Below are 22,166 nucleotides of genomic sequence, written 5' to 3' on the forward strand. Positions count from 1 at the left end.
TGAAAAGACTGTGGAAGACCGCTGGACGTAGAGAATTACATCAGCTCTTCCCTACCCACCCCTCCCCCATGGTATTATTTGTCATTTTTTCCCTCTTCTAAATTTGTCGTTTCGTTTGGTGCATCCTTTCCAAAAATTGCAGTTTTGTTGTTCACTTAAGAGGTCCAATGACAGAGATGATTGCAGAAATCATGGAATGGACTTAATGGAGTCCAGGAGACCAGTGCTCAATTTGTCTACATAGACGGCAGAGACAGGAGAGCTTGGAAGACTTTATCCCCACCCACCCTACCCCCACTTTTTATGAGAATTACATTTTTATTTTGCCTAGGAATAAGAGCCAAACAGTCACTGCTGCGCCATCCAATACAACACAAAGTGACATCATTCATATAATATTTAGAATACTCTTATTTCCACATACATGGGAACTTAAAATAGTCACTGAATATGGAATGTTGTCTGCTATTGGCCCAGTTGTACGAAGGGTGCATAGCAGATAAATCCTATCAAGTGGATAAAGAATTATCCATTGAATAGTGCTATCCACCCCATTGTACAAATGGACCCTGGTCTTGTTGCAGCTTGCATAAATAAAATAATAAATATTAGTATGACAATGACTACAGGGCATAGTTGTACGGAGGGTGGATAGCAATAACCAACGGATGAATCATCACTGTTATGCAATAAATTTATCCACCTTATAAGATTTATCCATCTGATAAGTGGTATCCATGCACCTTCTGTACAACTGGGCCAAGGTGAATATTATGTACACAGTAGAACATTTTATACTTAATATGAACTGATAAATATGTACCCTGGGTGCCCAGCCCCTCCTCCCTCTCTCTCTCTCTCTTCTCCCCAAGCCTCACACGGCCTCTGGCACCCAGGGTAATATATCTGATGCTTTTGACACTAAAGATTTCTATCTAAACTATTTGCTAAAGTTGGGCTTCCTGTGTTATTCAGAGTCCTTCAGGGTCTCTAGATATCAGCCTATGAGCCATCAATGGGCTACCCTGTATAAATACTTATATTCAGTATTAAATATTACTATTCAGTACCAACTTGCCACAGGAAGCTCACACTTATGGTCTAGTGCAAATTATAACTGCATTGTAATTGGATAGATTTTCATGCATTTGATTGGCTAACATCTATGTTTGCTTCTAATACTAAAATCTAACGCATTTTCTTCTAATATTTACATGATTTAGTAAGAGTGACAATTTTTGTTAAAAGTGAATCATTCTTTTCAGGGTAAGTCGTCCATCATCTCTTCTCTCCAGCGATAAATTGTAAATTCCAATATTGAAACTAGAGACTAAAATACTGAAAAATAAAAAAAGAATATAATTCAATTACAAATGAATGACTATTGAAAAAAGATTGAATGTGTAAAACTAACATCTGTACCATGGTTTGAACCTACCTTCCTGATTTAAATGCTGCTAAGCCTGTTAGTGGACCAGACCCAGGGAATTCCTCAATCAAAATACATTCTGGAAAACAACAGAATTGCACAGTATTTATTAATATTATTTACTAATAATTTGATTAATATTATACCACAGGGTGTGCTAATAACGGGGGAGGGGAATTATAGCCAGGGGGAGGGGAATTATAGCCAGGGGGAGAAGAGGCTTATAACAAGGGTTTAACTGTCTGTCACTATATTTCACTGTATTTATATAGTTATATATTCTCACTATGAGAATTCTCTCACAAAGACCTAGGCATGAATGGAATAAGATGTGGGAAAAATCAGCCCTTCGGCAACTGTTCCCAACTACCTCGTAATCAAGCACCGGCTAATAGTTCGTGCGGGGAAACAAGAAAAGAAAATAGATAGTTTGGTTGAATCAAAATTTTTTCCCTTACTTCTCGTTTCCTGCAAATGAGCTAAAATGTGCGCATGTAAAATAAGCGTTAATGTAAAAAATCTCGTTTTATGGGCTTTTCATGTTCAAATTCCATGGTGAGAATAGTGCTGCAGTGTACCTTTTGTATCTCTTTTCCAGATTCGTACCGTAGAATCATGTGATGCTGTGGCTATTCTGAAAAACAGAAAAGAAAAATATTTATGGAAAAAATGAACAAAAAATTAAAGAAAATATGAATGACAATCAATGAAAAAAGGAATAGAATAATTTAAAAAAGGATCTTTTCATTCTTAGTCAAATTTGAACTCATATGTTTTTTTCTCAGAAACATTTGTTACGACTAGTTAGTAATCCTTACAAGGGTTGTGTTGTAATGTCATCTGCAAATGGTAGAAACATACAAGCTGATGCTGTTTGATCATGACCCACATACTGATGGACTTGCTTCCTTTGTCGCACATCCCATAGCTAAATTAAATAAGAAAAGTTAGGGAAATTCAAACAGGAATATTAAGTATTTTTTTAAAATATAATATATAAAATATGAACTAGAGTCACCCCTTAACAGGATATTAACAGCAACACCATACTTACTGTTGCTTCACATCCGCTCCTATTGAACCCATTATTACAGGTTAGGATGTATCGTCCATCACTAGAACAATCGCAGCACGTCTGAAATAAACATGACAATCATGTGATTGGTTGAACCAACATCAGGACCAACATCTACTTGACTTTATACTGATGGCTATTTGAAAAATCTAATTGGATATAAAACTCCAGGTTGGACGGCAGAAAGCCTAACGAGTTTTTCATCCCACTTGATAATGCAGCTTATATATCTGATTAAAAATGATTTAGTTAATGTTGATTTCTTGAGAATTAGAAAGGAAAAACCAGAGAAAGAACTCTAAAAGCACACGAGAGAACCAGCAACCAACTCTACTCGCATGACACTTAGCCAGGAATTGAATCCTTAGTCGTATCATTTAGAAGGGGTGCATTAGTAGTGTACACCACCCATGCTTATAGATAGAAGAATAGACCTCTTAGGCTTGGGGTAATGTTTTCCCATTTCAGACCATGTGTCATTCCCTTGAGAATAAGATTCTTTGTTTGAGCTGTATCCATATTCATGTGTCTTCTCATGTGCAACCGAGCGCAAACCTTAGACAAAGAAATGATACTCTAGGGAATGACATGTGGTCTGAAATGGGAAAACATTACCTCAGAACCAAAGAGGTCTATTGATAAGATCCTTGAAGTTGTGCGAAAAAGTTTTTAATTTTGTGTGGAAAGGCAACTGTTTGAGAAAAACAGGTTCTGAACCAAGACTTGTGCTGTTCAGTAGACTAGTTTACCTGGAAGTGTTGCTTTGGAGGGAAAGTAAAAGCTGGTGTCATGGTTCTGGTATCCCAGATTCTAGGACAAAAATGATAACATAATTAAAATAATTTAATTTAAAATAATAATAGCTTAATAAATATTAATAAATTTAGCTTTAGACAACATATTTAGGTTTTTGATATTATAATTGCACATAGATATTAGTTTATATTGTAAAGCGCCATTGGACAGAAATGGAAATGACGCTATAGAAATAAAGTAAATTTTAATATTATTATTATCATTATCATTATATTATACAAATGTGTCCCAGTTTAGGGTCTGCATTTGGGTGTAAGGTTTCTCTGCAAGGTCTTACGGTCATTCTTGCTATGAGGGTGTGTGACAATAACAATCCCACATGTCATGACACACTTGCAAAAAACTGTACTAGAACTATTTATCAATCAGAATCGTACAGCCTTACAACTTCACAGCCTTGCAAAAAGCAGAAAGTGGGCCTAAATCTTGACTGGTATAATATTATAAATTGATCAATCCTAGGTCATGATTTTGATCTCAACTCAGAGCAATTCTCCGTCCTATTACTATCCACATGAGTGGGTGCAGGGTGTAAGATGAAATGGGTTAAGGGTTCAGGAGGGGTTGGGGTTCAGGGAGTTAGGTTGAACCAAAACATGAAAAAAATAACATTACTTCAAGACAACAAATATAATGCAACAGACCTTTCCCGAATTCTCTTGAAATGACCATGAAACCTTGTCTTGAAACCACTGTTTTGTGATCAGCGACAAGCAAATTCGGGAAAGGTCTGATTGTTCCTAAAGAATACGTTTTTGACCTTCAGGTTGTTCTACCCCAAGATATTGTCAAGACAAATCCCTCTTCCCCTTCCTACTCAAATTTGGGATTATCTCCAGCTAAAAAAATATCCCCTCACTTGCAGATTAGAAAATTCTTTAGCCAAATTATTGTTCATACCTGACCATTTTATCTTCTCCAGTTTGTGCAACTTCATGGGAATCTGGAATCCATTTTACACAAGATACCTTAAATATTGATAAGATTAATCAAACTTAATGTAGCTAATAAATTATTGTTTATCGATAAGGTACTAATGGTATTCTCAAAGCTAAACGTACAATGTTAAACATGAAGTCACCAAACCCATGAAATGTATATTAGACTAAATTGAATATCCTTTAGTAGACCCTAATTCCATTGTTTTCTTTTGTGTCTATTTGACTAATATTTTTTTATTTCACTGGTTACATCGACCTTCCCTCTAAAACAGATTACATTGTTTAGAATAGGACGTTTGCATGATGGCGTCATTGACCTCTACTACCACTGAGACTCCCTTGCACACTTTCTTTTGTTCAGTTAATTAGCACCAATTGTCTCACTATTCCCATGAGGGAATACAAATTAAAATAAGAAAAAAAATTCGTGAAGCATCTTGGTAGTGGGAGTCAAATGACGCCATCATGCAAATGTCCTATTAGAACTTGGTTTTAACAAATGAGTTAATAAGTTTGCACCTCACCAGGTTTCTTGTCACCTCACTCTGTTGTATACAGTCCCCAACATTCACATCCCACAGCCGTACACTGTTATCCCTCGATCCAGAAAACAACATTGTCTCATCTGAAAAGAAATCATCAAAGTTATGAACAAGAAACTTCCAGTTTTTCAGTAATCTATACCACTGTAAAGTGACAACCTCCATTTATAAGCCAGTTATCAGTGTCCCAAGGAGATTGAGTTTTTGCACTAAATTATACCACGCCCCAGCACATGAAATTAGCTTTTAACACTCTAACAGTTTTGCTCTCACTAGCAAAAATTTCAAAGTCACTAGTGATGAATTGCGGCAAATAACAAACCTTACTTGATGTGGGTTCTAAACTTTTCAGTCCTTCAATTTCTGGACTGTGGTCATACTCTCAAAACTAAGCTAGCTGAGATTCTTCTTACTCGCTCTGACAGCATAATTTTTTATTCGTACCAAATAACATACCTGTATTGAGATCTATCCCAGTAACCACAAGCTTATGACCTTCGTAGGTAGTTATTTCACTACTGCTACCATCTCCTATTTTCCATAGTTTTATATTTTTATCTCTTGATGAGCTGTAAGCAATTTCTTCTTTCGATACAACAACCTAAGTTTATACATAAAAAAATATGTGTCATGGCAAAGCTATCTCATAGACTGAATTGGAATTTAGCATGGTTTTATAGAGGGAGGGTTAAAACAGGAGAAAATGCTAAAAATCAAGAGAGAGCCCCAACAACCGTTCAGGAATTGAATATGAGACCCTCGAAGTGGGAGACAAGTGTACTTCCACTACAACACCTTTTTGTTTCTAATTTACGGTAACTCTAATTCATTGAGAATATTTACCTTGGTAATTTCTTTTTCATGACCTCTCCATCTCTGTGTCATTACTCCTGAACGCAGATTGAATAGAGCTAATGTCTAAAAGTACAGTAAAATACATGACTCTCATTGACTGTCCAATAATTCTTTCATCCATATTTATTTACGACAGAGAGAATAAGAGAAAAATATCAAATGTCCTTGGCGGGAATCAAACCCACGTCTTTGGTATTTCAATCTGATGTGTTAACCACTATACCACAAGGACCAGCCACGCTGGTAACGCAGCCAGAATATGAAATGTAGGGTATTCGTGAGGATCCCAGAGCGATATCTTTTCTCTATAGGTAAGTTGAACAGTGTAAATATGTATGCAAAGAATAGACATAGTATAGTAGTTATTTACAAAACCTTTGTTTACATTTCTTTCTCACGTGCACTAAATTTGCTGGAAATACTTCTGAATTATAAAATTATCATCAATTTAAACATGTGGAAAAAAGCCCAGTTTAGTACATGCCTATCTAATTTTGAAATAATTGGTTAAAAAAGCCAGAGGACTGAGGCTGTGTGCCCAGTATAATCTCATTGCAGATTGATTACAACAATGCCATACTTATGCTAATTATCATAAAAATCACATAAAAATAGTATGTTAGAAATTAGTCCAAATAAAACAATATTGCCTTGCTTCTTGGCTGGTCATCTGCTAACAGTCAAACACTTTAGTACGTATGAGACTTTCATTCATTACCAACGTCCATTGAGTGTTCTATTGGCTCAACTGCTAAGATTCTAGATCTTGTATAGCAAAATTATTTATTTTTCTAAAAAAAAGATTTTTTTTCCTTTTGAAAGGGCATGGATAATCTTAATGTATAGCAAAAACATACCCAACCTTTAAAAACTGATTTATCTTTTTAGATTCTGAATAATGAGCGTTTTTTATTTTTCGAAAATCCGGAACCGAGCATGGCTGGAATGGACTGGACTTCGGTTTACTGGATTGTGCGGATCGAAAATTGTTTTTACCCTTGAATTTGCAGTTGTTAGTCCTATAATTTTTATTTTAATATTCATAACTAATAATAATTAGATACTGAAATTTTATGAAAAAATCAAGATATTTTTTTTCCCATTATTAATAAACTTATTGGATCTTGGATCATGAAACATCAGTGTTCCTCATCTGCCAATCCACCAATAATCCAACACTAGTACTTTTGAGACTTTCATACATATTGAGTGTGATGAAGACACAATGTTTTCCAAGGTTTTATGGTTTTTACATGAAGATGACTGAATGTCATTCACTGTCCAATTCTTTCCTCCAAATTACACAGTTGTTTACATTTCCTTTTTACAGACACTAAATTTTAGGAAAATATTGAATTATAAAATCATTATCATCTTAAACATGAGGAAAAAAGCCCAATTAACTACATGCATGTCTAATAATATTGAATAATTGGTTAAAAAAGCCAGAGAACTGAGGCTGTAGGTTGAGTATTATAATCTCATTGCAGATTGATTACAATACTGCCATACTTGTATACTTGCATTTTTTCACACTGAATAAAGTTCATTGTAATAATTGACGTTTAAAGAGAGATAAAAGTAAGCTAGAGAGAGTCAGTTTGACTGAATCTAATTAAATCAAAGAAAACTGATTGGTGAATGTTGGAAGAATAAATTAATTAATTGGGGACTATCGATTGGTCATCATTGATAGTCTACGCCGGAATTAATATTGGTTGTTCATGGTCTATTTGATCGTATGTATTATACTCAACCAAATTTTTTTAAAATATCTCAAAAAGATTGTCCTATATGCTCGCTGATTCGTGACAGGAGGGGAAAAAATGTAGCCTAGTACTGAAACCATTTTACGTGTTAAACGAAGCATATCTCGGAAATAGGCTATTCAATACTCACTCTGTCTGCACTTCCAGATAAACAAAATGCCTCGGAGTAAGCAGTAACGCAAGTGACAGCATCACGATGAACAGCATCATAGTCAACAACTTGATGAGTTGAAATCACATCAATAAGACCAACATCTCCATGATAATGTCTGTTATTATGTGGTTTAGACTTCCTCAAACCCATCAGCACACCCTCGAAGCAATCAAAACAGCCTGCTGGCATCAAATTAAACTGGAATTTTCACGAATTTTCGTTTCCAACAACAACAACCATTTCAATCAGCCGCCATATTGAATGAGCCCATGAACAACCTGCACAGCTGACTACTATTTTCTTTTACCTGATTGGTTGGAAATTCCTTTGTTTTGATTGGATATCAATTGCATTGGCGGGAAACGTAATGACATACTTATATCTAATTGGTTTAAGATTATTTACGTCATAAACGTCACAATTGAAGAAAAAAATTAGTTGCTAAGTTACATCCTAGGCGTGGTAGTTTTTCACGTGTTTTTGCACTAAAATACTATAAAATACAAGAAAAGGGAACTTATTTTTAGATTCCTCACGGAGAATTCCTCCTTCTCAAATGTTTAGAGAAGAAGACCATTTTGAGCGAATTCAAGCACACGAAACATTTGTGGAAAGCTGTTGTTTTTCAACGGACGGAAAACTGCTTGCGACTTGTTCCGGAGATCAAACCTTAAAACTCTGGGACGTCGAGCGATGCTCTCACGTTTCTACTCTTCGTGGACACCAAGGAGCTGTTTGGAACTGCGATTTCAATTCTAAAGCGACCTTAATTTGTTCATGTTCAAGCGACAAGACAGTGCGTATCTGGGATGTATCCGAACACGAAGAGATTACCTCAATGGATAAACACGAAAAAACTGTTTGGGCTTGTAAATTTTGTCCTGGTTCGTCCAAAACTATAGCTTCCTGTTCTTCTGACAGAAAGATCATAATTTGGCAATACATCAAAAATGTTGTGCTTCATATTTTTGACGAACATCTAAATGTAGTCGAAGACATTTCTTTTTCTCCGCTCGACTACAACGTCCTCGCGTCGTGTTCCCGAGATAAAACGATTCGAATTTGGAAAAATTATCGCTCACTTCACTCTGAAAAACCTCTTGTTTTAAAAGGTCATAAAAAGAGGGTTACTTCGTGTGCTTTTTCGCCGATCAGTGATGAAATCTTGACGTCCTGTTCGGCCGACCTTACGATTCGAGTGTGGAGTGCAAGGCAAGGAATACAACTGAATATCATACAGGGACACTCGAATATCATTTGGAAATGCGCTTTTGTCATATACAGAGAATATTTCTTTTTAGCTACGTGTTCTAGTGATCGAAGCTTCAGGTAAATCATTTTATGTTCATATCATTGTAAATGGGTGAAGGAATTTCGTAAAGTGGTAGCAGCACATGGTAGAAGCGCGTGGTCATTGTAGTGTTGGTGGTGGTATTGGAGATGCTGGTGTCAGTGGCGAGCGATGATGGTGGTGGTACTATTTCATCGTCAGCTGGTGATTAATTGATGATGATGGTCGTGGTGAAGGAGGTATAATCCTCCTGCCGCTGCTGTCGCTGCTGAAGATGATTATGAGGGTGATCGTGTTGATGATGACGTTGGCGATAAATGATATTATTGATGATATTACTGATGCTGCTGCTACTGCTGCAAATAAATAAAGAATTCTCGATTCTTGATAGTGAATTAAAACTCTACCTTGCAAACTAATCTATAATTGTTATTACCAGATTCTGGGATCCCGTATCAGGATGCGAGTTGAAGAGGCTCACCAACCTTGATTCTTCCCTGGACCCTCGTGCTCAACTTCTACACTTTGCCTTCTCAACAAACAAAGCTGACGACACAGAAAGTAGACTGGCTGTTTCATCTTACGAGGGGAGTTTATTCATCGCTAAGCTTGGAGACTTTCTTGACAATATAATAGATAATGCAATGTCAGGGGCGGATCCAGGATTTTTTTAAAGGGAGGGGGGGGGTTGTAGCGTTGATTGAGGTAGTGGAGAGATATAGCAGACAAAAGGGTTAGGGAGGCATAGTTTCAAGCCAGTTAAATGTCATAATCGTTACTGAGGTCAAAAAATATTTAATAGCCATTTGTAGTAATAAAATATAAGTATCTGTATGTGATATATATAGTAATAATCTACATATCATCAAGCAGTGAGGCGTTGAAAAGTCTTCTAGAATGAGCTTTGATGAACGACTTGCATACTTCATCTGTGGGGCATCTGACATCGTAATGCATTGCCATTAAAGCTATGTCAGACAGACGTTGTTCCGACATGACTGATCTGGAATAGGTCTTTATCCTTCTCATTAGGGAGAAGGATCGCTCTGCCTCAGCACTTGATATCGGTAAAGTGCAGGCAATTACAACTAGGAGGCTGTGGAGTGTTTGGGAAGAAATCTTCATTACATACAGCAAGTGTCTCGAGGAGGTTGTCTGGAAGAGTATCTCTCTGAGTAGCACCTTGCCATAACACCTGCCATCTTTGAAGCTCACTCTAGAAGGACTTTGCAAATGGCATATCTGCCTCCCAACCTGCATCAACCCTGCAATGTTATCTGTGAGGCTCAGGTTCTTGCTGTCAATTACAGATGGTATCAGTGACAGAAGATGGTGTGCATGACGTCCTTCGTCAGTTAGAGACCGCTCTTTCATCTGGCTTATAAGAGAATCGAGAAGTGCAATTGCAATGGCTCTTTTATAATAGACTTCAGGACTTTCGCTTGGTGTGTTATTTCGGAACCTTTGAAGTGCTGTTTTCTTTGGAACAGATTCAGTGACTTCTACATTTGCTGCCAAATCTTTTATGTCACTATACCACGCTGCAAATCTATCATCTACAGCATTTCTGGTATCCTGGATACTTGATAACATCGTCAACCATTTTGTAAGTCTCGTATACGTCTTGATCTCTTTTCTGAAGTTTGAAAGCAACGGCTTTGACATAATCCAATCCGTTCTTCGTTATAATAAAAGTAACAACAGTCATAAATGAAGACAGGGACGATTTGAGTCCATGAGCTTTACAATTGTATCTCTATCCCAGTCCCATTCTCCAGTAGATGAACATAGATCTGGGTACTCATTTGGAGAAACAATAGCATCTAGAAATAACACAACAATCTCATATAGCTCCAGAAACGTGTCAAAGCTTGTATGTCTCTCAACCCATCGTGTTTTCCAGAGCCCTGGAAGCTTCTTTCGTGAAAAATCGGGAAGGTACTTTGAAAGGACAAGCTCAAATAGCTTCTGTCTCTTTGGGCTATTTTTAAGGAATAGGTAGACTTCATTTATGACGCCTATAAGGTTTCGCACTTCTTGAACTTTACATGATGCTGCGATGGAGAGGTTAAGGCAGTGACAATAGCAATGTGTATATAATGTTTTAATAAAACTCGCGATGCTGTTGGTGTTGTCATTCTAAAATCACATATTTTTTATAAAGTTTGTACATAAGAATATCGATAGCATTATATCGAACTGAGTTTTATGAAATAAACTTTAGTTTATAAGATTTCGCTCTACATACAGAGTAAATATGCCATTTGTATTTTCCAAAAACTATTTATCAACCAATGTATACTGAAATCAAACTGATCTAAATTCAATTCATTTACAAAAATTGCACATATAATATATTTTAACCGAATAAGTAAGTGCTTGAGGATTCAAACATAATGACATTAGACATATTTTCAATTGAAAAATAAAAACAATGTAATTATTTGTTTCCCCTTTTTTTGTACAAAAAATGGAATTTCAGGTTAAGTTATCTTAGCTATATAATCATTATTTCCCAGGAAGCGAAAATTACTTAATAAAATCAATAGATAATCTTTGTTTATGTTTTTCATTTTTGTTTGTTTTCAAACTTTTCTTACTGTCTTTTCGAAAGATGCTAGTCATGCTGAGTTTCTTGTTCTTCGACCAGTAATTCGTCTACTGCCGCTTTCATCGAGAACATTAACTCTATCTTCAATCATTTTGTAACCTTCCCTCAAGCAAAGCAAGTCTTCTTCCATATCTTTCAACTGTAGTTTCAATTCTTGCATTCTTGATGTCACTTCAGATAAAGCGAAGCCTGGAGCTTGCGATGCCTTGCTTGCTACTGCTTCAGCTTCCATCTTCTTCTTATCCTTGTTTTCTTATTACTTCAGTGCTATTTTTCTTAAAATTTCTTCAGTTTTCGTGGTAATATTTTTTCCCCTTCGATTACGGACTCATTGAGTTCAAACTTGCACCTGTCGTGTGGGAACCTTTTCTTTATAGCTTGCCGTTCTTCAACAAGAGCATTTATTCAGTACAGCCATGTAAAATTTAAAGAATTTGATGACTTTGGTCTAAAGCTTCACTAGCTTGAATAAAAACAGTTTGGCTTGCAATAGAACAAGCAGCAAGCGCGTGCGGTATAGTACCTGTTGGTACACACTCATTGATATTCAAAACCACGACGCTCATGCAGAGCGCGTCCTCGATCACTCGCTCTCACTCCCTCTCTCTCTAGCTTGCTCAGTATCATAATCTTTCCACCAAAGTTTCCAATGAATTCCTCACACCATGTTGAAAGTGTTTACCCCTGTAATCATATATTCATTATTCTGTAATTCTGCAACAAAACTGGGATAACGTAATTATTCAAACTTGCGGAGCAACTTGCAAAGCTACATATGTGAAGCTGAAGCATCAGCATGGCTTCTCTTCATTTTGAATGGCGCTAAACATGTAAATATTTATGTTGATTCGTGTTTGTTTCGTATTACTTATCTTTAATTGTTCATTCGATATTGAAAAGACTCTGATTTTGACAGTTATAATACAATTCAATTCATTTTTGGTGTGTAGGCATTTCAAAATATCGTCAAAAATATAATATTGCAAAAGTATCCTAGAAAAGAATATATTAAAACTAGTAAAAAATGGCTTTTCGTTTGATGAGATTCTTTAGAAAATATTAAACTTTCTTTTTGATGGAAAGATATATCGTTTTTAACGTTATAAGTTTTTCATATCATAAAAATACTCTTTATTGAACACCGGAAAAGTTTTAGGAAAGCTTTCCACTTGAACTCGAATCAACAAATTTAAATCACGTTTACAGTAGTTTACAGTTATCATAATAAATTTAACTGAATTTTAGAGGACGTCCAACTGCATATAAGATAATTGAACAAAGTCAAGAATTTCAATCAGTTTGGTTAGTGAAACTATATAATAAGGACGCCAAGCCTACTCTACATTAGTGTTGTTGCAAAGACGTACACAGCATGGCTTTTCTGTTTATTCTGAACTGTAAAAGAAAAGTTATTCGCCTTGAGCAGGAAAACAGTCGAAATTCTTAATAATTCTTTTGCTAATTTTCAAGTAAAAATTTATATTAAAAAATCAAAGATTTCAAGATGAGAAGTGGTTTTCAACCGACGTAGTTGTCAACTCATTTTTGCGCTCAAATCAGTAAAGCCAACTTCAAGTCAGTCACCTTCTAGCATCACACATGAAGAAAACGCTTTGCACTTACTTTACTCACGAATAAATTTATTTTTAAACCTTGTTATAGCTTGTTACTAATTGTGGTCAAAACTCAGGACTCCATGGGGTAAAGAACACATGAATGTTATGGAATTTGAAGTCCCAAATTTTGGTGAAAAAAGGCGAGGAAAGAAAATCGACATTTTTCTTAACACTTAACTACTCAGTACTATAGGCTTGAGAAAATAGGTCAGAAACTATAAAACTTATCTTGACTTACCTTCATCTTAAATAATGAAATAATTTTATGTATATTAATTTATTTTGAAATGTCAGCCAATAGTTGTAATTTGGTCGACAGGTATGGTATTTTTCGTTTGTGTTAATCTAAATATTTCATTTTGTTCCCTATATGCAGATTGGAAGACAAAAAAATCTCGCAGATTTATTTATCATGGTGTGAATGTCCTCCCGTTTAGCAAGTTGAAAACCTTCAAATTTCCTGATTGTTTAAATGGGATATGCGCTTTAAAAACTAAAAATTTTCATTGTTTAAGAGGTAAGATGCTCTAAGTACAGATGTTGTATTTTTATTGTGTCTGTAAAAGCTACCACATCACGATAGAGTTGAATGAATTTTGAAGAAGATATCTCGACAACTTTTGGAAATTGACTCCAAACGTTTACATATGAATATCGAGAGAAGAGTGAGAATATGTATACTAACTTAAAATGAAATTATTTAAACTTCAACCTTAAAGGCACCCATATTTTTTATATAATCTTGGAAAAGCCAAAGGATAGAGACAAAAGCGATTTTCGGCATTGCCTTCCTCAATAGCCAAATTTCCCGTTATTCGAGCACAAGTATTGAACGCCTTTTTCCTTTTCCCTTGATATAATTTTTTAGCAAGTACACAATAACTAAAGCCGCTTTAGGACAACTATGTAACTATTAACATTTTTCATGTTAAATTATTCATTCGTTATGTTTCCAGTTGCGGAAATTTTTTCTTTGGATTTAATCCCAAAACCACATGGTGAACAACAAATAATTGATATGAAAATGAAAGGGTTTCACTGCTGAGAACTTAGGCCCCGTCAACACTATGCCGGATAAATTTGAATCCGAATTCTTATTTATTCGGTTAGGCCTACCGTCCACACTAGTCCGGGCGAATCCGGAACAATTCTTCACCGAAAACGAATTTTCGAAATGGAACCGAATAAATAAAAATTCGGATTCAAATTTATCCGGCATAGTGTGGACGTATCCTTAATCATCTTTACAAATCTAAATCTAAAGCCGAATCAGTGAAATATTTTGACTATCAACAATACGCACCTAACATTTTTGAAATACTGAAGGTCATTTTGGAAACTAAAATTTTCAAAATAGTTTATAAATCTCGTTGTTCGATTATCCTAAATGGATTAAAAAAAATTGTAAAAAAATTCAACCATTTCTTATGATATACGAACTTCAAGTGAAGAATGGTCCGAACAACAAACATGGCGGCGGAAGTAAATAACCTCTTTTTTTGTAGTCGATACTTCAAGGAGTAGCAGCGCGTTTAAATGAAAGTAAAGAAAATTTATTTAGTCTACAAAGAAACCTAATTCTTTAGTTAATCTATTTTAATTTTATTTTCTTACTAGGCGAAAATGGAAAAGAATTTGCTTCAGCTAGGCGCCATTTTGATTTTTGCTATTCTTTTGACGACATCGTGGGCTCAAGGTATGTTTTATCAGCGGTTGTCTCCGTAAATAACCCTAAACAGCTAAATCTACAGCTATTTTGAATTTCCTCTTTTCTTTCTTAATTTCCTTCTTCTTTTAACTTTTAAGAGGGCAAAGGAATACATTGTTGAAGATTGAAGCATTGTTTTCTTTTTCCTTCAAATAAACAGATTTCGAAAAGGCCTGCGTACCTGGCAAGACTTACTATAATACAACCCTCAGCAAAGGAGTAGGTGCAGGCACATACATACGAATAGGAAATGTAAAAAGCCTTCAAGATTGCATCGAAAAAGTCTGCTCACTGAAGAAAGGAGACATAGTGTACATGCTGGAGTCATTCTGCTATGCCGTGGATTGCTTCAATGAGTTATCTTGCGATAGATCAGCGTTGCCATTTTCTCGAGATTTGAGGTCAATTCTGGTTGAAATGAATTGGAAAGGTACCCAAAAGTATCTATATCGGCATTAGTGAGCACGCTACAGAGACGCGCTGACACTGAGAAGAGCGATTCTCCTGCGCCAAAAAAAAAAAAATCATTTGAAACATTTGAGACCAAAATGGAACATTCTGCCTTTTTGCTTCATCGCTTATAATTAAATAAAACATTAAATACAACTGTTCGAACCTTCGACACACAACTATTGCTTATATTTCCATGTCATTTGGTATTTTAATATTATCTTGAAACTAAGACACAAAGCCTTGTCATCAATCGAGAATTAACTGAAGCCAAGTTTCATTTGACTTTGCATACCTTAAAACCGCGCGTGACACGTGATCTTCGATTATTGTCTTTTAAATTATTCTTTCTTTCCTCTCCAGTTGTTGCGGTGATCCCAACCGAAAAACCAATACCAACCATTGATACGTCTATGGTAGTAAAGCCAAATCAGCCTGAAGGTAAAAGAAATTAGAATTATAAAATACCTGTTATGAATGTCGCGTTCTGCACTGTAAAAATGGTTTGGTTGAATCTACCACAAAAAAATGGTTGAAAAATGGATCTGTGGTAATCAATTGCCAATGGTTGTAATGACCATTTATTAATTGGTAGTTTTAACCATTTTAATACACCATTAATAATTGGTTATAATGACCAATTTATGGTGGTTGAATACACAATTAATAGTTGGTTATAATAACCAATTTATGATGTACTGTTTAATAAACGAGTAGGAGTGTTTTATCAGATATAAAAGCACGAGGCGTAGCCGAGTGCTTTTATACCTGATAAAACACGATCTACGAGTTTTTTGAACTGCTTAAAACACTCATGAAAATATATAAGATTTTGGTTCAACTGGAGCCACCATACACGTCACGAACATGGATTTTTATACTTCGATAGAGATTTGACGTCACGGGCATGCGCAACCAGATTCAATAGAAGCTCCCACACGTTGGATATTGCGTGCCAAGGCAAAGACAGGCACGTTAGTCAAAGATCATTAGGGTTGACTATGACCTTGATGAAGCTCTATGTCTTCATCTAAACTTGGATGCATACTTCATCCCTGATGAAGTCATCCTCATAGTATTCGAGTGGTCTTTATATAAAGATCACATGTGTCTTTATATAAAGACACATGTGTCTTTATATAAAATCACTTGAATACTAATGAAGAGGACTTTATCGGGTATAAAGGTTCATGCACGTGACGTGTATGGTGGCTCCAATTGGACCATAAGCTTATGAATTATTAATGAGTTTTCTAAGTACTGTTTAATAAACGAGCAGGAGTGTTTTATCGGGTCTAAAACCACTCGGCTGCGCCTCGTGTTTTATACCCGATAAAACACTCCTGCTCGTTTATTAAACAGTACTTATACCATTGATAGTTGGTTATAATAACCAATTTATGGTAGTTTCAACCACATCATAATAGGTTATTTTAACCTATTTAGAATTGTACCATAGGTGGATCTGTGGTAATCAATTTAGAATGGTTAAACTGTGTTATTTCAACCATTGTTAAATGGTTAAAAACAATTGGTAGAAATAACCATTTCTCGAATGGTTAAATTGACAATAATTAATACATCAAACTAACTGTGTTATTTCAACCATTGTTAAATGGTTAAAAACAATTGGTAGAAATAACCATTTCTCGAATGGTTAAATTAACACTGCTTAATACATCAAACCAAAAATGGCTAACTCATAAAAAAATTTATTTGAATTCTTTTCTTAAAGGCAGTTATCCAAAGAAACTACAATTATATTCAGTACCACTAGGAATTTTAACTGATTGGTTTGGAGCGCGTCCTTTATGAGAGCACATTGCACGCGTGCGCACTTTTCGTTGCGTCATTCCTACCTATTATTGTAATTTGTATTTTATAAAAGAAATAAAAAACTTGCTTGCTGTGCTGTGTGGAGTTATAAAGCACTTGGGGATTGGCAGAACACTCGAGAAGTGTCCAGAATGCACTCCGCTACGCGTCGTGCTTCTCCTAACACTTCTCTCTTGTTCTGCCAACCCCCACGTGCTTTATGACAGCACACAGCACGCGCGCGCGTTTTCTATTTCTTCAATAAAGAAACAGTCGATGACGTCATATTCTTTAACCTGACGTCACAATCATAGCCAGACTGACACCGACATGCATGACATTTTTCACCGATTTTTTTTGCTTTTTTCATCAGTTTTTCGTCATAAAAAGGGGGGAATAATTAGGATAAATCTTGTAAGAATTAGTCAAGAATTTTATATTCGTCAGGACCACAAAAAGGCCCCGATGGGAAAGTCGCTCAATCGGCTGAGCATCGCTTGCTACAAGATATCATTTACTCCTCGTCATACGACCGCGAGGTCCGACCGGTCCTTCTCCAAAAGGACCAGCTGAAGATTTTCTTCCAGCTGAAGCTGGTACAGCTCGTTGAAGTGGTACGTTTGATAGAATCATTTTGCTGCACCACTTATGTCACTCTCGATTATAACTCTCCCCGTCCCCCTCCCCCTCCCCATCCCCGTCCCCGTCCCCCTCCTCCCCCGTTGCTCTTACTTTGACACTCTTTCGTCTTCCAGTCTTCCAGGAGAGGAAACAGTTCGACTCAACGTCTGGACAACTCAGGTAGGCAAAAACCATTCTATTTCAGATTCGATGACTGTGAAAAACGTATGGTAAGATACGTGACAGTGCCGAGCGTTTTGATTGGCTCCGAACCAATATTACACTTTATTTCGTCCTCCAATAGACCTATCCAGAATTCGCTTGACTGATCACGAAACAACTGTTTCAAGTCGAGGTTGAACTTGATGAATAAAAGAACGAAGTTCAGTCTCGACTTCAAACCATTGTTTCGTGGTCAGTCAAGCGAATTCGGGATAGGTCTATTATACGCAAACATTTGATAACAGTTGATTGTATTTCGACGTTAATTTGTATTTTTCCTCTTTATCTAAAGTGGGTTACCTGTGGTGTGGCTTTAATTGTTTGATTTTTTAGCAATGGACTGATCCGTTCTTAAGATGGAAGCCAGAAGAGTATGACGGGATAGACACAATCAACGTTGAACCGCACATGATATGGCTTCCGATCGTCATCTTGTTCAACAAGTGAGTTAATGAAACACGAATAATACACGTGATTAAGAAAACTCACTTCCGCTTGGTTGGCATTGTGTTCTAGGTTCCAGGCCTCTTATCTCTCGAAACCAAACGGTCGAAAAAACAAGATTGGGGTCGTTTTTACATTTGTATTGATTCCACGCCTTTTTCTAAGCAAACTACCTCGTCCTCATCCTCGGGAACCCAGAGTTAAATTTCTGTCGGAGCGAAAACATTTTACTCTTGGGTTACCGAGGATCTCTCGTCCTCTTTCTCTTCCAGCAGTCAATGGCCTTCATTTAAAATACGTGATATTTCGCACCGCACTGATATTGGAAGTTTATTTTCTCTACAAATTTGATGAACGACAACATTTGTTACAAATAATCTTTCTTCAAATATCCTGACCTTAATAATTTTCTTTTTCTTCCAAAGAAACCAAAACAAAATCTTTTGTTTACGTTAACCAACAATTGGCATACCGATTTAGAGCAGGCGTTTTCACTCGTGTCCACCCAACCAATATGTCATGGCAATAAATTTATGGTCAATCAATATTGATTATTACCTTTTTTTCATCTTTTATTAGCGCTGGAAGTGGTTTTTCAGGAGGTTTAGAGAAGTACAAAACCAAGGTCGTGATCAACAAGGACGGCACAGTCAAGTGGTTTTCTGCAACACAGTTTTTATCGGCGTGTAAAATCAACATTCGTTACTTTCCATTTGATGAGCAATACTGCTATATGACATTCGGGTAAGAAACGTAAGGGACATCGTGATGTGAATCTGTGACCTTAACGTCAACGTGATAAGGGACCGGTCATTATTTAAGTCGGAGGGTGGGGGGGGGGGGGGGGGGGGGGGGAAGAGAAAATGTTTTTGATGCCAAAAATTTTCCAGACTCCTACCTCTAATAGCATTGATGTTTTTCGGGTACCCCCCGTTCAATCGTTTAAAAAATCCTCCTAATCCTCCCAATCCTCCTTTTGACCTTTGAAGGTCCCCCTTGCTCTAATAGAAAAAATTGGAGGGCATCCCATTTTCTCCTCCACCTCCCCTCGGACTTAAATATTGACCGGTTCCTAATTGAACTAAGAATATAGTGATGTTAGTGTTAGAGTAATGGCTTCCATTGATATTAACAGCACAAGATAAACATCGATCACCTTTACCCATAAAAGAAAGACAATCACCCCAAACTCTCTATATCCCCCCCTCCCCCCCCCTCCCATGCACGCCGTTTTTGTTTTGTTTTGTCTTCTCGAAAGCCAAGATGCCCGCCATTGCAATCATTGCTCGTACTAAAAGGATACTAATCAAATATTTTTACCTCTCCAGGTCGTGGACCTACAGCACGAAGCAATTGGACATGTTGACAAACCAAATACAGGCAGACATGTCATCGTACATCGTGAACGGTGAATGGGACGTGATTGAGGTGCCGGTCAAGGAGAACAAAGTACAATACCCGTGCTGTGAGGACACCTTCTCTGACATCACCTACACGATCCACCTGAGACGAAAAGTCGCGTACTACGTGTTTAACTTGATCATTCCATCGATGATGATTGTAGTGTTTGCCCTGGTTGGGTTCTGTTTGCCTCCAGAGTCAGGCGAGAGGATTGCCCTTAACATAACCGTCCTCTTATCCATTACTGTGTTCCTCAACATCGTGTCCAATACCCTTCCAGCAACCTCCGACAGCATTCCGTTGCTAGGATACTTCTATCTGATGATCATGATCGAGCTGTGTTCAGCTATCATCGTCAGTACTATTGTCCTGCGATTTTACTACTTCGGGCATGTGCGCATGCCTGAAAAGTTACGCATTGTAATTAATGAGTGGATTGCTTCGATGCTGTTCTTCTTCATCACGGAAAAGCCTAAAGACAAGGGGATTTACCAGTGCATGACAGCGCAAGCCAGCTCCGAACGCATTTGTAAATGGATGCCCCAACATTCGCATACTACGCAGTCGTATGTGGTAACGAAAGACGAACATCTTGAAGATAGGGCCTCGCTGATTGAATGTAATACACCTAATGTTAGGAGGAACCACAATCCACCAATACAGGCAAGTCCGAAGTATAAATAACAAAGATTTTTTTATTTTTAGGACCAAAACACCATTTAGTCATTTCTTCGAACAACAACGAAAGAGAAACCTTATACTATTTACTAGCATGGAAGGGTGTATCCCCAAGGATCACGACTTGGGCCAAATTTTCAAGCCATATTTTTCGATACAGCGAAGTATCACAGCAAATGAATAATGAATGATTGCACACTTTCAAGCTATAGCCTCCTTATATGGTATACTAATTTACTAGAATAGGAAGATGTTCCCCCCTGCTCGTCAATCGGACCCCTGTCATGATAAACGGTCTTTGAAAAATTAATGAAGCAAAATAATTGTCATCGCTAATTACCACCGCAAAGTACAGCAGTGTCGCAGCTTAATGGGGTCGAAAAGGAGCTTATTGTTGAATGTATTGTTTTGCTCTTTCGTTTTACAGGCTCTACCAGGCATGATAAAATGCCGCAGCGAGCCCGCCATCAATTCCCTTGGAATGCCAACAAACACGAAAATACACCAACGAAGAAAGACGTCTTGCTTTCCAAGGAAAAGTAACATAAACGACGTGATCCAAAGAAAGATCGCTGAAGGCCTTGAGGTTCTCACAAAACGAGTCAAAGATGAAGGAGAGAAGGATGAATGCATCCAGGAATGGCAGTTTGCAGCGACTGTCTTGGACAGGCTGTGCTTTGCTATTTTCCTTGTTACTATGTGCATCCCTGTCTTGTTCTTCTTCTTCTATTCTCCTGAAAGTCAACCAGAATTCGAATCATGACCATACAAGAACGTTAATCAACGTCTTTTCATTCCTTCAAGTTTTCTGTGGAACTAAGCCTTACTTCTTACCCGAATTTAAAGATGGCTCTGGCCGCCATGTTGAAAAGGACTGAATCTTGCTAAAGAAACTTCAATGAAAACAGAATCCAAAATTCTCTCCGTTAGAAATATCGTTTTGGGATTTTTATGGAACTTTATTTCTTTTGCCGTAAACTCATTATAAGAAACTTTAGCAGATTTCCTTCGAATGCTGAAGGCTAGTGTACCTGGTTACATGATCGTGCTTTAAATTACCTTGCACGAAGCGGTTTAAAACGTTTTGAAATTCGAAAAAGCCAACAGGGGCGGATTTAGGTGCGGCCCCTCGTAGTTTAGAATGCATCTTTTTATTTTTAACTTTTTCTGTCTAAAATATCTCCAGAACGCAAAAAATGGAATTCTTGAGAGCACGAATCCAGACCTTCAATGTTTCCGTTTTGCAAAGACATTCGTCTAACGTCGAATTTTAATGGCCACATTTTTCAGTTTCCCCGTTGCGCGCAGTATCGGCTTAGAAGCCAATCCTTGATATTATGTGAACTTGACAAGACAAATGCTTTATCTGTAGGTTTTTCTGCAGATAATACCAGTTCATTCAAGGTTATAATGGAGATTGAAATACGTTAAAATAGGATTTTCAACTTTTAAAATAATATTCCATTATAAATTTCCATACATTGTTAGAATAGCCTGCATACATGCAGATTCTATTCGAACGCGAGAATAGTATTGAAGCCGCTTCTTTAACCAGTGCTTCAGGTTTACTCTTTCAAAAGTGTATGAAATACAAATTTTGATACTTTGAAATAATGTTTAATTGACTTTATTACAAGTTATTATGGTTTAAAATATGTATAAATAAAAATTTCTCTACTTTCACGTGCCTTACATTTTGTTGTGTTTTCAAAACTTTTTGAATAAAAG

The 22,166-nt window shown here is 36.7% G+C and overlaps 2 protein-coding genes across 2 annotated transcripts; one reads left to right on the forward strand and one right to left on the reverse strand.

Moving 5' to 3' along the window:
- Nucleotides 1-379: 379 nt before the first annotated feature.
- Nucleotides 380-7,842, reverse strand: LOC116296911 (WD repeat-containing protein 31). Its single transcript, XM_031705021.2, has 11 exons — nucleotides 7,558-7,842; nucleotides 5,647-5,721; nucleotides 5,260-5,404; nucleotides 4,786-4,886; nucleotides 4,221-4,288; nucleotides 3,254-3,314; nucleotides 2,484-2,564; nucleotides 2,248-2,357; nucleotides 2,008-2,063; nucleotides 1,439-1,508; nucleotides 380-1,338 (listed from the first exon to the last, which is right to left on the reverse strand). Exons 1-11 carry the CDS (start codon nucleotides 7,768-7,770, stop codon nucleotides 1,242-1,244), a joined length of 1,077 nt encoding a protein of 358 aa, XP_031560881.2. The 5' UTR covers nucleotides 7,771-7,842; the 3' UTR covers nucleotides 380-1,241.
- Nucleotides 7,843-13,482: 5,640 nt separating this feature from the next.
- LOC116296929 (neuronal acetylcholine receptor subunit alpha-7) lies at nucleotides 13,483-22,119 on the forward strand. Its single transcript, XM_089025294.1, has 10 exons — nucleotides 13,483-13,616; nucleotides 14,717-14,795; nucleotides 14,968-15,237; nucleotides 15,621-15,698; nucleotides 17,520-17,690; nucleotides 17,836-17,873; nucleotides 18,249-18,358; nucleotides 18,939-19,103; nucleotides 19,688-20,423; nucleotides 20,866-22,119. Exons 2-10 carry the CDS (start codon nucleotides 14,723-14,725, stop codon nucleotides 21,199-21,201), a joined length of 1,977 nt encoding a protein of 658 aa, XP_088881420.1. The 5' UTR covers nucleotides 13,483-13,616; nucleotides 14,717-14,722; the 3' UTR covers nucleotides 21,202-22,119.
- The last annotated feature ends 47 nt before the right edge of the window (nucleotides 22,120-22,166 follow it).

Source organism: Actinia tenebrosa, unplaced genomic scaffold (genome assembly GCF_029948245.1).
Source record: "Actinia tenebrosa isolate PJP-AT-01 unplaced genomic scaffold, QUT_ActTen_1.0 PGA_scaffold9__36_contigs__length_13948895, whole genome shotgun sequence".
Taxonomy (NCBI): Eukaryota; Metazoa; Cnidaria; class Anthozoa; order Actiniaria; family Actiniidae; genus Actinia; species Actinia tenebrosa.